Below are 18210 nucleotides of genomic sequence, written 5' to 3'. Positions count from 1 at the left end.
GTCTTAAGAGAATTGTTTCTCAGTCCCGTGTTCCAAGTTATGAGTTACTAATCTCACATCTGAGATGTCCCTTGTTGTTGGCTTCTTTAAGACTCGGATGAAGGCCACTCAACGCCCCGCTCGCTTTGCCAATGACAACAGGAAAAACAGCGTCACGGTAATTCATGTTGGGACAAATGATGTCAGGATGAAAGATTGCCATTGTGTAGTGCCTGGAGCAAGTAATGTAATCCCTATTCTCAAAGGTTCTGCCAATGTTCTATTAGAAACAGATAATATTATTAGAGCTAAATGCTTTGCAGTTTAAAAAAAAAAAAAAAAAAAAGTGCAACATGAATCCCTATAACTGGGACACAGAATGGTTGTAGTGAACAGTGAAAATAATGAAGAAGGTGAAGAACAGTTTAGTAAAAGTACAAAAAAATATATTACAGATGTCAATCTCCTCAAAGTACAGTACATGGAAACTGCAGCAGATGCGGTGGCAAAAGCAGCAGTACAACATCTTCTTTTGGGAGAACTTCTGTTATTCCTACAACCACAATTAACTTTCTAAAGTACGAAGGCGCAGCCTCTGACTTTGACGTGCTGCCGACCCGTTGTGCAGAGGGGCCCTCTGGTGGTTCAGCACAGCCTCTCTAAACAGTGAACCTCAACACCAACAGCAGATGGATGAAATTGATTCAAAAATCACACACGCATTAGATGTGTCGGTCATCTTAAACTACATGAACTTTTATTTCACAACCACTATTATTCCTTTTAACGAGGCTACTCCTTCATTCTGTAATACAATGTGGGGAAGGTTCTGCAAAACCAGAATCAGAAACGTTTAATTGCCAAGTAAGTTAGTACAAACGAGGAATTTGTTCTGGTGGAAGGTGCATCATGACAACATAAGAACAACATTACTATACAAGTGAAAGTATAAAAATTTGGATAAAAACAAGTAAATAGTAGATGCAGTAAATATGCAGTAAAGATAAGATAAAACGATCAATAATAATAAGAGTAGAGTAAAGTGCACGTAATGAGGTTATGATTTTTGAAAGTGTCAGGTGAAGGTAAAGAGGCGAGTGACTTTAAATGTGCAGTGTGGAGAGATGTACTGGAGAGAGAAGGGAGAGACAGAGTCAGTCAGTGGAATACAGAACAAAGTGCTTATTATTGTCATGCATTACAAAATATGTTATGTAAGTACTTCAGTCAGACATATCCAAATAGACGTGTGCCTCATGGCACTGAATGGCTTGGCAGAAGCTGGGACGCTCTATATATGACGCTCTACGTGCCGTAGTCACGGCAAGAGGGAGTCAGATGAGGTGATACTAATATTTCGGATCATCACCCAGGAGACTCGCGTCAAATCAACATGACTATGTTTTGTTATCATATTACTTCAAAAGGTAATTGAAGTATTATTTTTTTTTTAAATGGAAAAAAAGAAGCTGTACCACTTGAAGCCAATTTGCAAATCCTGTCCTGATATACATGCCAGTTTATTTTCATTTCAGTATCTTTTTATTTTATTAATTTCCTTTTATATATCATTTCCTTTTTCATTAAATTGTAATTAATTTAGCTATTCAGTCCTCCCCTCTCTCCTCATTGAACCCTTAGTGGAGTGTGTAAAAGTATATGCATGTGGGAAGGTCGAAATAGAAAGCAAACATTTGTATTATTCCAACACCTTAACCACGTAGTTATGTTGCCTTAAGCCTCAACCAGCTGTTTTCTGTAAACCTGGAGATTTCTTTTGAAAAGACGGCGTATTTATGTAACAAACTAAATAACTGACACATGCCCAATCTGATGCTAGAGGGTCACATAGAGCGCCGTAGCTTGAAGGACTGAGCAAGCCGAGTCGTGACGAGTGAGATAGTGTTGCCGTGGAAGACAAGCCGGCAAGTCGAGTTGATGTAACATGATGCCAGAGGTGGCACATTAATATAGGTGGGGGGAGATTAATTTTAAAGGACATCTAAGTCATCGACCTACATACAAGTAATAGAATAACTAGTAGAGCACCAAACCAGTGGGTCACCTGGCTGGAAAGTTGTCTTTTCCCCCCCAACGGTTGACTTTTATCGGGTACTGAGCGTCATTCAGTCACAACATGCTGATCCAACTGAGCCAAAGTGAGCAGACAGGTGAGAGGACTATCAGCATAATGCACCACAGAAGGAGTGTCTCCAGTGTGGTTTCTTAGCAACAGGACACAGCAGGATGTTGCTCCCTATCATGCGAGAATAAAAAAGAGAAGAGAGAAAAAAAAAGCTCACTTCATACATAAACATGGCTTACCAGTAAATAGTTTGGACTGCGACAAAGGCGGCGCATTCATCCGCATCTCATTGCTGAGCCTTGCCGTGTCTTAAACCGACGCCACGTTTGATGCGTGGCATCGGGTCTTGACCTTTGCCCGAATAAGACTCTCAGAGTGAGAAGAAGATGGGAGTAACTGTAACTAGTTCAGCCCCAAAGGGTATTTACTAGTGTATATTTATACATACACTTCCTCTGCTGGTGGTGTTGTTGATGATGATGATGGAGAGGTGGGTCAGTGTTGGAGGTCAGCGTGGCTGTCGGCTGAAGCTGCAGACGAAGGTCATGCGAGCCCCCACACTCTGAGCCAGGTGCACTATAGAGCATCACCAGCAACACCAGCAGGAAATACAGAATTACAATTTCAAATGGCTGATTGCGACAATGTTTTTGTGTTTAAAGGTCTAATTGTCCGTCTGTTTCGCAATATGTCCGTGACCAGAAAAATGTGGAGGTATGTGCCAGGAGTAGGGATAAATAAAAGAAAAGCTGATAAAAATGAAATTACAATCGTATATACACATGCAAACACGTATAAAACACATACACAAATGTGTCTCAAATCATCGCAATTGAAACAAGACACTGTCTTGAACCAAAATAACTGATCTGGTGAATTGTTAATGATTTCACGCTTGACGTTCTAGCAATAGCTGTCCGTTGTATTAGTGTGGACTGAGTACTGTTTATTTAGCGACATGAGCCACTGTTGAGCCGCCTCAGTACGGTGGAGGCAACAGAGCCGCTGACGTACACCCCCCTGGCTCCCAGCAGAGCGACCCAGGAGTCCATGAGCACCGATACCTCACTCTGCAGGAAGAGACTCAAACTGGCCAAGTGCATTCATTTGTAATCTTCAATGTCTTGTATGAGTTGAAAATGTCCATCTTTAACAACCCCAGTGTTTGTCACAAAAAGACCCCAAAACAGAGCGGCCCCCTTTTTAACTCTCGATATGCGCTGTGGCTTGTGACTACATACCAAAGACTCAATGTACGAAGCGGACGGAGCCACCATGACGTCACTGGTGGGTTCGAGGACCACGATTTTGAAGCCTTGAGTTTGTCATTTTGGCCATCGCCATCTTGGCTTTTGGCCGCCACCTTAGTTTTAAAAAAACTCCCATAAAGGACGTGGTGGCGACCTGTCAATCACAAGGTAACAATCAGAACCATGGGAAAAGACTGCTGCCCGAGTCATTGCGGGAGTTTGAATGTACTATTCCATTGACATAACATTTACCCGTAAGATCGTAGCAGCCTATAGTTATGAATAGAAGTAGGAATGAAATCTGGTTTTCATTCAGGTGCAATCAACAAGGGTAAAAAAGGACCTGGAAGCAGCTAAAAATGAAATATAAAAACATACTTCAAAAAGGTAAGGCATATTTTGCTAGGCTATGATTGCGCCTGACTTTAATTTTAATTCATTTTTTGATAATTGACTTAGGCTATTAAACAAAGTAAATATTAATTCAGTGGCTACTTGAACTAGTAAATGAATCCCCTAATAAAATGTTGTTTTTACACGTCTTCTTACTTAATACCCCACATAGAAGACACTTACACATTTTTATTTCATATTGAAGTCATTTAAAGTGTGACGCTGTAGCCGACACCGACACACATTAAAATACTAATTAAAGTATTCAGGGTACTTTTCCTCTCAGCTCTACAAAATGTTGCCTTTCCGAAGTGCTCTGCATCCCCGATGTTGTAAAGAAAACTACCGTTTGCTTTCTGGAATACCCCCCACAGGGCATTTCCTTACCTCAACTGATCCTGGACAAGGTTTGTATAACTCAAAGAACAACAGAACAAGTACTTTACCTGTTGCTGGTTTCAATCACTTGGGTGAAAGCAGAGTCAAGGCTCAAAAGTACAGAAAAAAACAAAAACAGTAAAGACTAACAATCAAGCAGACCTAATACAGCAGATACAATAGTAATATCGCAGGTAAACCTCTTTAAAGAATGTCCTCAGGCAGGATCCAGGTAGTCCAACAATCAGAGGTCTCACAGGAAGAGTGTGTACACTGAACTAAAAACCTGAATAGAAACCAGGATGTAGACGTTTCCCACAGTGAAGCACACCTCCACACCACATGATAGTGACCAGACCTTGCAACGGATTCTCCACATGTATCTTCACTTTGTCTTCTGTTGGCATTCCTGTGTTTTTACTGTCTTGTTCCAATGTAACATCTTTACTATTCACTGTATTTGGTCCCAATTTGAAATGCAACAAAACTGTATATTCAATCAAATTTTGAACGTACTATAAATGACCTATTTCTAACCTTTACTATGACTTTGATTCACTTTTTTACTATTCAACATTCTTCGGGACTCCGTCCATGTAGCATTGCTCGCCAAAAACATTGTTGTGACTCATAGACAGTAATAATAAAAGGATGAAAATTGATTACAGTATCAGAGGTATCTTTTTTTATTTTATTGACCGGTTCTTTTATCCTTAAGGAAACCTAGTGCATACATTGCCCACAACGTAACTTGACTTGATTCTGGGTGTGTAATGCTAACAGTGGCTAATGTAGCATGGAGCTAAAGGCAAAGATGAGTGGCTGCAGAGGTCTAGTGAGCTCACATCTTTCTAACTCCACACCTTCAGATGTCTCATTTTCAAGCGTCGTCCTCTGGCCCGCTCGGTGAACGTTGGCTTTATACAACTTCTTTCACATCTGTAGTCGCACTCTGTCTACCCTTTTAAATGTAGCAGTTTTTTTTTTAACATCTGCACTTTTCTCTTTGTCTCTCTCCATCGTATCATATAGTTTCCTTTCCTTATTTAATTTGTTCGCCCGCGGATGTGCGGAGGCGTCTGCAGGTTTGTCAATCTGTGGGTTTTAAAATAAATTCACCAAAACGAGCATTCAGGTGGCAGCATGGAGCATATCAGCAGTCTGTTCAGCAGATCAGAAAACCACTCTGAAAAACAGCGCCACTGGGTGGCAGATATGAAATACTGCAGATCACTAGAAAAAGCAAAAGGCACATTACAGACCTCAATGTCACAAAACAAGTAGTTAAATCCATATAAAATGTAGGTTGCATTTATTAGAAGCTGGGAAACCAAAACATTACCAACATTGTCGTTAATACTTGTTTTTCTTTCTTTTTTTTTTGTCAGACCACAATATTGCCATTACCACTTTTCCCACAAAACATGCAAAAGATTCGAGTTCAGCGTTCCCATTCCACACTACTGACAAAAGCTTCTCCTCGTGGTCTCCTGTAGGAATCACAACTTTTCTTACATTAACATCGCCAAAACTACTGAAAGTAGAAAAAAAGAACCAAAAAAAAAAACAAAACATCAAAAGCAGTACAACAGAAGAAATCTTTGAATGGATGAAAAGAGGATATTCACAGCCTTACGTCATGTCCTGTGGGATGATGGAGGGGAACCACAAGGCAGCCTCTGATCCTACTGCCAACAGAGTTCTCTGAGTTTTAGATTGGTATAAACAACTTTGTTTGTCCTTATTTATATCCAATTGTCTTAAAATGACATTAAGGATTTGGTGACAATTCAGGACCGTGATGTAGAAAAACACACTAAAGCGGCTGAGGACAGTTAAAGAATTGAATGTGCATCTGAACCCGGGACAAGGTCCAGGACTCATTTGTATTGCAGCCATGGGACCAATCAGAATTCCTCCTGACTGACGCTGAATGCATTTATTACGTTCCCACAGTCACAATAGCAGCTTTTTCTTATCTTTTTTTTGTACATCAAAACACTTATCAAGAAAGAACAAAAAAGGACAATCTCACAAGTTCTGCGCCGAGTCACTAGTTTTAAGATCGTTTATGGCTTTGGATGGTCTGTTGATCAGAGGAGTCGCTGACTTGTTTTAAGCCTAAATTTGCCACTTGGAGCCTAAAACAAGAGGACAGATTACATTCACAGGCCTCCAACAATATCAGAGCCACTATGGAAAACTAGATTCAATGAAAATTAAGGCATTAATAGACAAACAAATGCCGGATATATATATACTTAGCTGCCCACTTTAATTTCAATCATCTCTGAGTCTCAGTACTGTTACATTTTAAAAAAGGATTTGCTTTGAAATATTAAATGAGTGAGTGAGCGAGCGAGTGAGAGAGCAGAGGTAAATCAGGGAGGGCTGGCCCGACCAACGGGCAGAACAGATTAGATAGGGTCAACTTTTTTCTTTAAAATCAAGATACATTTTATTTCTTTTCTTAAAAAACAAACATTACAAAAAAAATCTGAATAGAGAATTAAAACAATGAACCGACAGAAGAAAAAACAACATTCAATTTTTTTTTTAAACTAAAAAGAAAAGAAACATCTCTTCTTGCATTTCATAAAAATAAAAAAAAAATAAAAACAGATTTAGGGGTGCCTGGCACAAGGGGTTGAATTCTGAGAAGATGCTATGGCCATGCAGGGAGGTGGGGGCGGGGATCATGTGATCTGAAAAGGGGCGGAGTTTGTGTCACGTAGCAATGGCGCATCGTTAAGAAAAGCCCGACATACAGCAACCGAAACAGTTTAACATAGGCAGCAGACGGGCTGCGATAGAGAGAAAAATAAAGCCGACCCTCTTACAAGCATACAAATTCAAACAAGTACATGAAAACACACACGCCGGCTTGGAACGTGCGATAGTGGCAGTCCGGCGTGCGGCGAACACTCAGCGGCGATCCACCACTTCGCCCAGACCACACAGCGCACCTTTTAACGGTTTGAACTGATCTACAAAGCAGCAGCAGGAGTTCAGTACCAATACAGTCTGAAACCAACAGGGTGACCTAACAATAACCATTAGAAAAGGAAAAAGCTGCTTCAACTGACAGGACAGGGGTTTTCAGAAGAACTAGCTAGCTAACGCTGCCCTGTTAAACATGCTCCTGGTTTAAAGGCTCATGGACCAAAGAGAGGGCGAAGGCTTTTAGCCCCGTGTGTGTTGACTTAAGCGTCGCTTTGTAAATACGGCGCTTCAGCAACCTGATACTGAGAAGCCCCAGACAATACTCCCAGTAGTCGCACATATTGGTAAAGTAAACTGGACAGCGCGCGTTGCCAGTCACGTCAGATCATGGGGAGGAGGGGAGAGGGCACAGACGTGGGAAGTGGTTTTGTTCACTCAGGACGGATGCCCACTAGCACTGAGCTCTGGGGAAAGGCAAGACACTTTGACACTAGAACGCAGAATGTAAGCGATAATGACAGGAGGGCTGTGAATCCTTACATACGCCGCATGAGAATCAGCACAATGTCTTGGTTAGAGGGGATGGTGAAAAAAAAAAGAAAGGAAAAAAAAAGCACACCAAGTCCAAACCATTGAGCCAGGCCACCAGGAGACGGAAAGAAAACGAAATGATTCTAATCGCAGGGCAACGAAAAAAAAAAAAAAAAAAACTTTTGAGAAGAGACAGAGAAAGAGACATGGGAGGATGGGCTTCAGCGGGTACCATCTTCTAGTCTTCTCCAGAGGGCGCCTCTTCTTCTGAGCCGTCCTCCTCCTCCTCGTCCTCCTCTTCCTCGTCTCCTCCCTTGGCCTCCTTCTTCGTCTTGGGGGTAGGGGAGGACTCTTTCTTCTCGACCTCCTCCTCCTCCTCCTCTTCCTCCAAGGGACTCTCAGGGTCCTCCTCTTCCTCTTCTTTGGGTGAGCTCTTCTCTGGGGCCTTGGCGCTAGGGCGTCCCTTCCCCTTCCCTTTCATCGGGCTGGGGGTCACTGGGAAGCAAACAATTAAAATTGGTTATTAATCATTAGATTTGGTTTTATACGACCCCCCTGACTACAAATTCGGTGTTTCAAAAGTAAAGATGATTTTGTCATGAGAAAACTATGGAGGTGGCTCAATACAATTTCAGCATTTGAATAAGAAGAAAGCATCAAAGTGTGTACTTTTATGTAAAAGTACTTTTGTAAAGCATAAAAATATACGAAAAGGGGAATGCTCATCATTTTCATATTTCAGCTGGTAAAGGTGGAGCTAATTAAAACTACTTTAATTAGGATATATAAGATTCATGAATAAAATCATAGATTGAGTTAATTTATATTTTATATTAAAAATCTGAATCTACAAAACAGCCCAAAAAGTCACAAATATTGTGAAATACATGGTGAAGTAAAAGCTACACTATTTCCCTCTGAGTTCTAGCCTCTCAAAGTGCACCAGGCAGATGAATTTCACTTTAAAATGGAGAAAACCTTCTGGGGAACATGTTGGTCCACCTACCAAAGTATAGATTGTTACAAACTACTTGATCAGTTGCTTGAGGTCATCATTCAGAACTAAACTAATGTGCTAAAATCATTGGCATAGTATAAATACATCAAAGTCATTAAAAAGGTAGATGAACACATGGAGGAGTTCTCCTTGAAGCCAGACTGGGCCGCTCACCTGTAGCCTTTAGTCGGGGTTTGGGGCTTTTCTTCTCCTTCTTGTCCGGCCGTCCCCGTCGGATCACTTTCTTGCCCCTCTTCTTGGAGCGGCCGTAGTCACTGTCGTCATCATCCTCCACCATGAAGTCCTCATCGCTGCCGGACTCGTCAGCTACACACACACACACACACACACACAAGGATGTTCACGTCATAGGGACACGTCAGCCATTTGTATCATATTTGATACATGAGTTTCATCGACCACTACTGTCATTAACGTGAGCAGTACTTTCCTCAAATACCTGTTGTATACAATTGTATACATGTAGTCTGCCATCGAGAAGAGTTTCCATGCAGAGAGTTTTTTTACTGATAATTATTGATCATTTTAAAAGGTTTACGGTAAGAATTACTTTTGTATTGTTACGAATATTTCAATATGAATATATATTGTATTGAAGCAACCTATAATTTCTCATGTTTTGTTCTTTATTTTATAGTAAAATCGTTGTGAAAACATATGTATCAAATATGATACAGTAGGTATATCAAGTAATAATTATGCCATCGGCGTTTTATTGTATTTCATTATGTAATCTGGGTTATGCCATATCATAATGCCAAACATACCGTTTGTATCATTTAATTAAACTTATAAGATGTAGAAATGTCATTGCAAGACAGTAAGGTGACTGTAGTTTAGTGATTAGCATGCCTGACAAGAAATTGAACAGGTTCTGGGTATGCACATCATGGGGTTATCGCCCAATGTACAAGCCTATTGGGAGATGGAAACAACGCAGCCCACCGTTTGTGATGGCTTGTCTCGAGATCAATTCATAAAATTGCTGACAATGATTCACTTTTCAGGACAATCTTAATGTGTCTGATGATGCAAAGAAAGACAAACTGTGGACTTTTTGAACTGTTGCCATCACCTGAGACAACATAGGTTATTGTTTCTAAAATAAATATTTTAGACATGTTTCATGTTTAGATATGATCCAACTGTTCTACAATCAATTAACATAATGAGTTATTGTTTATAAAATAAATAATGTTGTGATCAATTAATGTACTGATATGCCTGATGTATCAAATTTGATTTAAAAAAATCATATATTTAAATTCCTTTTTTTTTGGTTTAGATTTTTACTAAAGATCAACTAAACCCAAACAAAAAAATCAGAATTTTCTGATTATTATTTGATGAGTCAGGCGTCACAGGGTTAAATCAACAGGAAAAAACATGATCAAAAGTTGCTGTTGCACAGCTAGCTCACACAGAATAAACTACTGTCCGACCACAAATCTTTGCATGTCAACTATTCATTCAAAATGACTGCAATACAGGATCACAATACCCAAGTGCATCAACATGGACTAACACCGCTACAGTATAGTGGTACTTACGGTCCAAATAGGGCTCCTCTTGGTCTTCCTTCTCCTCGTCCTCGCTGCCCCCGTCGCCCAGCAGGATCTCCCTCTGTTTGGACACGGCCTTGGAGGCCGCCTGGCGCACTGTGCGCTTTCGACTCACTTCCTTCTCGTCGTCACTGTCATCTAAGCAAAGAACAGTGTGAAGAAAGAAATGTTATTAAAAGGCTCCTTCATGCAGTTCTTTTTAGCCGAGCTGACATTATGAAGTACTGACCATTTCCACTAGCGGCTGTCAATTTCTATAAAAGTGCAAAACAATTGCATAGATGCTTTTTTTCCAGATGGTCCAACATGAGAAGAGCCGATTGGTTCGTCACAAATATAGAATATTCTTTCTGCCTTACATTTGCACATACATGAGAAAGAGTTGACCATGTCGGCCTCAGCAAGGTGAAGTAAACCTCCCAGAACAACTATCTTTGATAGCATATTGCTCTAAAATACATCCTATGATCTAATGATATGTATTTAGATCATAAACCGTTCAGTCATTATTAGGTCAAAAACGCACATAACAGCTTAACTTAAGTCAGTACTTCAACAACCCAAAGATATTTAATTTACAAGAATAGAAATGGAAAAGTCATGAATGTCAAACGAGTTGCAGAGTCCTTGTCTGTTTGCTGCTCCTTCCATTTCAGACGATTACATCGGCCAAGAGCATGTGATCAGAATATCAAAGAAACAGCATAACCGTCCCGCTCACTGATCAGTTAAGCAAGAGCTTTCTTTTTTCCTTCAAACCCATTAATGTAACTGAATGAAGACTTGGAGAAACACCCTTTTAAAAAACATATTTCCTTGAGCTTTCAGGCTCATTCAACAGGGCAAAACGAATGTTCCTGTAGGGAGAAGTCGTCCTGTGACACAGGGGGCGCATTCTGGGTAACAAAGCAACGCAGTAATGGATCGTGATGCCTTTAATGGAGCCGGTGCAGCTGTGATGCGTAATGAACAGCCACAGTGAAACAATGCAGGTGCGCAGTAGGACATTTGAAGCCATAGAAACTGCCAGTGTCATTACTGAGAGCACATACATTATGCCTGTCGAGGTTAATTATTCATTTGACCGCTCAAGAGGCAGCATGAAGGAAAAATATTTGGGGGAATTAAATCATCCACAAAGAAAAGATCACCCAACGCCGGCAGCTTAAAATTAAAACCCGACAGGGGAGAGCGGGCGCCGATGTATGGGTGATGAGGACATTGTTGAGACACTTGATTGGTCACAAAGAGATGAGACGTCGTCAACTTCCATCAGACTCATGCTCCGCGGATGACTGATGAATCAATCATACCTGGGACGTGTGGCGATAAATCAAAAGCAGAATGTGGCATTGTTTGGGCATGCTAGAGGCAAATGATTTGATTGGTCGTAATCAGCCGGGGATTGTGGGAAGAATGCACAAATGTTTAAATCGAAAGCTAATTTGATTTGTCCATTCTGGGCTACCGTAGAAACATGGCGGCGCAACATGGCCGACTCCCTAAAGAGCACAAGGGAGACATTTGCCTTCAAGGCTTCAGGCAGGAAATCTTCTGAGGTTTAGGCAACAAACCAAGAGAACTAATTAAAGCATAGTTATCATATTCTATTCCTTTAAAAAAAAAAATAAAACCTGCTCACTGGTCCTTTAAGTAGTAACCCAGTTACCATATTGCGTTTTTTGTTTCCCAAAAAACACCAATATTGAAATACTTTTACGTCATCCGTTTAATTGCTTTTAGAATAAAAATGTATTTATAAAACTATTATAGTATTCTATTTGTGAGGAAAGCAATTAAATTATGAAAAGTCATCTAGCAAAAAAAAAAAAGACAAACACACACCTTTGTGTATCACAGGAGACAAAATGAGCCAGGTAAACTATTTAGTTAAAATTTGTATTACCCCACTAAAAAAGAAAAGCAGTATATTTGACACAATTAAAAAAAAGATCAGTTTGAAATGTGGCAGGAAGAAACTGGAATCGTACCTGCAGGCCGTTTTCTCTTGGGCCCCCTCTTGGCAGGCTTCTCCACCTTGGCTTTCTTGGCCTTTTTGCCTTTCTTTTCTTCATAGTCGCTTCCTCCATCTTCTTCCTCCTCATCGCCAAATTCGTTGTCGTCCTCCTCGCTACCGAGGTCATCTGCAGCAGCGACACAGAGGAGAGTGAGTTAGATAGCTCACCTGTGTTAAATGCTCTCGTTGAAACATTTAGATGATAAGACTCGACTCACCTGCCGATTCATTTTTGAGTTTGGAGACCTTGTCGTCAGACTCCTCACTGGAAACAAATAGAAAATGTTTAGCAACTCGCACCCAGGGAGATATTGAACAAAAGGCAGATTTAAATCTACATTTTGTTATTTAAATAATTATAAAACGGTTACACTGGTTCTAATTTAAGTTAAACAGTTGGAACAGCGCTTTAGTTCTTGAAGCGCTGTACTATAGTACTCTACTCAGGCCTACACCCCCTCGGCATTGTTGCACCTGATATATATATACACAGTAATGCTATGCTGCACCCTGGTTTTTAAGTGCTGACTCTAAGTGCATCAACCCTGCTCATACAAAGGCTTCTGTATTCTAGAGGGCCAAAAGTTGCTCCTCTCTACATCAATGTGCTGAAGCACGGCTCAAGACTGTCTACAGTGAAACGCATGCAAACATGCCATGGCTTTAAGAAGAAACCTTAAAAAAAAAATCAAAACAATCATCAAAATGTCACAGCACTACAACATGCTGCAGAAGGTACCGATCTACCGAGGACTCACCTGTCATCCTGCGAGTTCTTTGAGCGCTTGTGCTTGGGCTCACGAGACGGCGCACGCACCTTCTTGGGCTTATTCTCTCCATACTCCTCATCTGTAGAGAGGATGAGAGTTTTTGTATTTCATTCACATTAATGTTCTGGTTTGCTGTTGGCCACACAGACCAATACATTTTATTAATTACGTTTTCTTTTTAAAGTCTACACTCTCTTGGCATTTCCTTATCCGATTCTCAAAAGAGATATTCGCATGTCTATGAAGCATGTGTGGAAAAACTTCTGCGAGATGGCTCAACCGTTATGCGGAGTTGACCAAGTTCTAACTCACGGCGACAAGGAGAAACAATAAAAAGAAGAAGAAAAAACTGCAGTGCTTAGCGTAGAATAGACGCTCTGCGCCTCGTCATGCAGCACATTTACACGAAGCTACAAAGGATGAAATTGCATTTGGCTCGTCAATAGTATTAATCGGTTGATAATGTGGTTGTCGTGCCAGCCATTGGTATTTATTGTTGGGTACAGGTCATCTATTTCGTTAACATGTGTTCAAATTTAATCTTATTAACTTTTGTTTTTTGGCAATTGAGATGGGGTCGACCATTAGGGATTGATAACAAATGTGAAAGAAAAAAACAGCCTGCAAATGGTAATATAAGTAGATGGAATTTCTTTTGTTTGGTATTTGTATCCACTACTAAATTTCTGGCACTGCAACATCTCTATGCGCATGCTGGATTAAATGGTTTTTTTTTAAAAAGGTCATAAAATATCCTGGAATTCTTTAATGTTGAGATAAAAAAAAACAAGTTGTTTGAGTCTGCATGTTAATCAGGTTTTGGACTTCCTCTCAGCAGTCGTAAAATATATAAATATGACCCGACACCTGTCCAACTATATTCTACAATATGAGGTGAGAAAATATCCATGTCGCCAACCGCTAGGACCAAGGACACTGAAACGCATCACTTACCTGCATCATCAGACTCGTTGAATTGCGAGTAGTTCACCACTTTCCTGTTCCTGTGGAGAAGAATACACACATCATCACATTACGTTTACGCGGAACAGTTACTTCATTGCCTGATAGTAGACATGCAAATGAGTGCTGGAAAGGGGCGGACGACAGAGGTCATGTCCACAATTCAACACGACAACAAGTCAGCTCTGTATGAACGTCTGGTTTGTATTGTTTGGTTTGAGAAACCATAAATTGCCTCCAGGTGGGGGGCACTGAACTGGACACTGATCTGCCTTCTATAGTTTCCAGGGCCAATCTGGAAAAGTGTATGGGGGAGAGAGAGAGACGGGCATTGGGTGACACCAGCCGACTATAGTTCAGGTAACGTATACTAGAAGCAGTGTCGGTGCAAACCACAGATAAATCATCTTTTATTTATGTGAATACCTTTCAAAACTCAATTGTAAGCGCATTAAGCGCAAACTTTTAAAAACACAAAAAAGGTACAAATTTATTAACCGGCAAACACCAGTTACGCATCTGTGGAAGTGTGTGTGTTTGGAAGGGAGGGGGAGGATCACGGTGACAGAAACGTCACAACACACAAACACTTCAGACATGTGTAACAAGGCAGCAACATGCCCGCAAAGCTTTCCACACATTACCGTTCAACATGTCAGGAATATCAGAGAGAAACTTTCTGCATGCTATTAGGAAGCCTGCCGATCATTGCAACCTTATCATTAATGGCTTTTCTTTAACACTGAAATAGACGGAAAAGAGAGAGGGAAAAAAAAACTAACTGTGTCTTTGTGAGGCTGTGTGAAATGAGGCATTGCTGTTCATTAAAAGTGGAAAACACTAGCTGAATAATGAGATACTTTGACAACGGGCCTTAATCAAAAAAAGTGGTAATATAATGCAAACCGTTTGCATTATATTACAAAAACAGAACAATTCATGCCTTACTAGGGTTGTTAATAATTAACCATTTAATCACTCAAGTAAACTCGAGCCTAAGGGGTCGCCAACTTCACAGGCTAACTATACTTTGATCAGCAGGCGGCTGACCAGGCGGCTGGAGGACTTGTAGCAGATATTCACTGACAAAAAAACTGCACACAAACTCAACAGCTGCGTTACTGACAACTCAAAAGTCATAGTCACACACACACACACACGTTATGCCACCGGTTGCAATACACCGTCTAAAACTGACAGACCACGCCACAGATAGCTACCGCACAGCTATGCTGGTTGCAAAAATGGCGGCATTTGACCACAGAAGTGCGCACAACACATGGACTTGGTTGCTGCTGCAGCTAGTGATCAACGATGGATTTGATTCCGCTTATCTGGCGTTGGTAAATGTGGTCAGTTGACGCAAGAAAATCCTCCGGGCGGGTTGTCTTTGCCTCCAACTATGCCACGGCCACATCAACAGGACTGCGCTCGACGCAAAAGAAGAAATTATTGGAGCGGGTCGGTTAATATAGTGCACAGTGAGGAATGTGTTGCTTTGACGGACTACATTTACCATCAGCCATGTCTGGACAACCCCCTCAAGGTTTAGGAGTTTTTTTGGCTGCATTATTATGAATACAGATGACGCCCAGAAATTGTGCCATGGGTACATTTAAATTGGATTATTTACACATACCACAGCTTGTGTCTGAATATTGAACTCTTTTGCCATAGTTCGCCCCATAAAATCTTACTAGTAACTCAAAAGAGCATCCGCTTAGCATTGCCTCTGATTGAGACGAATGACTTGACCACGTTAGGTTTCTTCTTCTTTTACAACGCTGTGGTCCGACTGAACTGCCCTGAAGCAAAAATAAATAAATATATCCTGTGTGTTGTGGCAGACTGAAAGCACGTGTGAACAATCAGGTCCTTTTATGCAGTGGCTGTTGAGCGCTGGCTATTTTACACTTGTGGAGACAACCGGTCAAGCCTCGCGGTTTTTCTTTGTGCACCGCATTGATTTCCTCCAAAACGACCAAACTGACTCAATCTGAAAGCAAATAGAAGATAGCCTTTTTCTGCAGCAGAGGGGGAGATTGATTGGGCTTTAATTTAGAAGTTACTACAACGGATCACTGGCCCTGATGACTGGCTTTTCAAATGACTAAAAAAAATTGCATTCAAAACAAAAAAGATGTCTGATTCAAATTCATGTAAAGTATAAAACAAATATTCATGTGGTTATATTAGTTTAAGATATGAGAGGGAAGAGTCCTTCGGATTTTGGTGGTGGTTCTGAAAAATGCATCAATAGCATGATTTCCTTTTTAATGAACGCAATAATCACACCTCAGTCCACAACTTTCACACAGCTCCTGGAGGCGCTTATAACCCCCCCACCCCCTTTTAAAGGCCACCAATGAGTCATTACGATTCCGAAATACCGCGAGATTTCGAGGTTCAAAATAGGGGCATAAAAATGACTTATAATCAAGTTAAAAGGGACGTTTTCAATTTGAATTAAAGGGCCCTGGAAACACCTCATACGTTATAACCACGCGGGTGTAGTTCCCCGCCTCCATCTGATATCAGCCAGCGGCGTGAATTTACTGCCACCCCTGAACATGTAGATCCGCTCTGCCTAGCTCATCCGACAACGACATTTTCAGATTTACACACCTTTTTTTATATTGTTTTGAGACGACAAAAATGTTATAAATGCGATATAAACCCGCTACGGTATCGACGTAGCTAGTCTGCGCGGCAACAAGATCAAATCCTGAGGCCAGACACCACCTCCAGTCGTTTTCTTTTCGGTGGAGGAGGTGGAGGAGGGGGGTGTTGGCGTTTTTAGAGCCTCCCCTGGATGAATGGGGTCGCCATATTCTCATTCTCAAGCCAGAGAGGGAAAAAAATATTACCAGGCCTGGCGTAAGTGAGCCGTAAAACGTAACTGGTTAAATCACACCGCCTAATTCCCCCCCGCTCGGCCTACATAGCCGCCAACAATGCACATCGTGGGTTCGTTAACAAACGACATAAAAAGGAGAGAATAAGCCCGACACACACGACACGGCGCGTCTCTCTCAACAAGACATGGCGAACCGTCCACACCGCTGGGATCCATGTTAGAAAAATGGAAGGGTGCACACACGCGAGCCGGGAAGCACACGCGCACACATTCCCATTATTTTTTCATGAAATAAACACATTCCCAGCTCATTAAAAAAAAAATTAAACGCAGCATGGTCGAGGCGTGCATGTTACGCGCGTTGCCTGCACGCGCGGTGTCCGTTATTAACGCTACGGGGAAAGCGGAAGACATATTTAGCACACCTACCTCACTGGTCTTGACATTTTGCAGGAATACTGTAGAGGTTAGGGATGTAAGAAAGAAGGGGGGGGGGGGGGAGAAGAAGCAGCACAGGCAAAAAAAATACTGGTTCCCGCTCTGCAAAACACCAAGGGGCGCGAGCTTGCCGCACAACTCCGCCGTCCGAGCTAGCGCGTGAAAATAAAAGTACGGCGGCAACTCGTCCTCAAAATCGCAAATATTCCTAATTTTTTTTTTAACCCTCAGCTACTCAAAATGGTGAATAAAACAAACTGAAACTGCAGCCCGTGTGCAACCAAACACCGCGGCCTCTCGGGGTGGGTTCCTCGAGGACAAGCACCGCCCCTGCGGGCCCGTGAGAGGAGCAGCGTGGCACTCCGCTTTTCTTATTGGTCGATTTGAACAGCGACCGTGCTTCCCATTGGCCGCTGTGGCTGTACGTTAAGACGGTTTTAGCCATTTTTTTGTCCCCCCGCCTCCGTCAGCAGGCTCGGTTGAACCAGCACTGTTAAGAAAACAAAAAGAGGCCCTCAGGTTGGATGCAAACATTTAATTCAGTGGCTCCCAAAATCAACTTGGTTGATTATAGGTTTGTGCACAATAATTTTGTGTATGAAATGATTTCACATACGTTTCATAAATCAGATTGACTGTGGTTGTGCTGCTACTGAGAGTAACCTTGTTCTGCCCACCTGGCAGCATGCTGCAGCATGCAATGCAGGTAGAAAACAGTTACATAGCGTTGCACCCTATAAAGCCTACAAATTACACTCGCAAGTTATCCAGGTTGTCAGTGATATATTTCATTAAAACATTTTTTTACTTCTTTATACATCTTAAAACTGTGAGGAGAATCTACAACTAAATTTCACAATGCCAAATACAAAAATGCAGAAATTGCTTCCCTCAATTGTACCACTTTCAGACCTGAAGACTACCCCACGTGTATTAAGGCCGATCTTCAGAAACCCTGAACTATGGGTTCAATGCTGGGAGGGGAGACCTAAAGTGCAAACTTTAGATTGATTATACAAGACTGA

General features: G+C 41.4%; 1 protein-coding gene across 1 annotated transcript; it reads right to left on the bottom strand.

Moving 5' to 3' along the window:
- Positions 1–6518: 6518 nt before the first annotated feature.
- nucks1a (nuclear casein kinase and cyclin-dependent kinase substrate 1a) lies at positions 6519–17505 on the bottom strand. Its single transcript, XM_068594557.1, has 8 exons — positions 17177–17505; positions 13882–13931; positions 12916–13006; positions 12376–12422; positions 12132–12284; positions 10129–10278; positions 8732–8884; positions 6519–8055 (listed from the first exon to the last, which is right to left on the bottom strand). The coding sequence occupies exons 1-8, from the start codon at positions 17191–17193 to the stop codon at positions 7799–7801; spliced, it is 918 nt and encodes a 305-aa protein (XP_068450658.1). The 5' UTR covers positions 17194–17505; the 3' UTR covers positions 6519–7798.
- Positions 17506–18210: the final 705 nt, after the last annotated feature.

This window comes from Clinocottus analis, unplaced genomic scaffold (genome assembly GCF_023055335.1).
Source record: "Clinocottus analis isolate CAN_PGR_092001 unplaced genomic scaffold, fCliAna1.0.p SCAF_3, whole genome shotgun sequence".
Classification (NCBI taxonomy): domain Eukaryota; kingdom Metazoa; phylum Chordata; class Actinopteri; order Perciformes; family Cottidae; genus Clinocottus; species Clinocottus analis.
Note: the sequence above shows the minus strand (reverse complement) of the source record. Positions and strands in the feature narration are given on the sequence as shown.

Coding starts and splice junctions, on each gene's coding strand:
- nucks1a (XM_068594557.1), bottom strand. Junction 12,423..12,915: donor AAGAACTCGCAGGATGACAG/GTGAGTCCTCGG, acceptor ATTTGTTTCCAG/TGAGGAGTCTGACGACAAGG. Junction 8,056..8,731: donor ACCCCGACTAAAGGCTACAG/GTGAGCGGCCCA, acceptor TTTGCTTCCCAG/TGACCCCCAGCCCGATGAAA.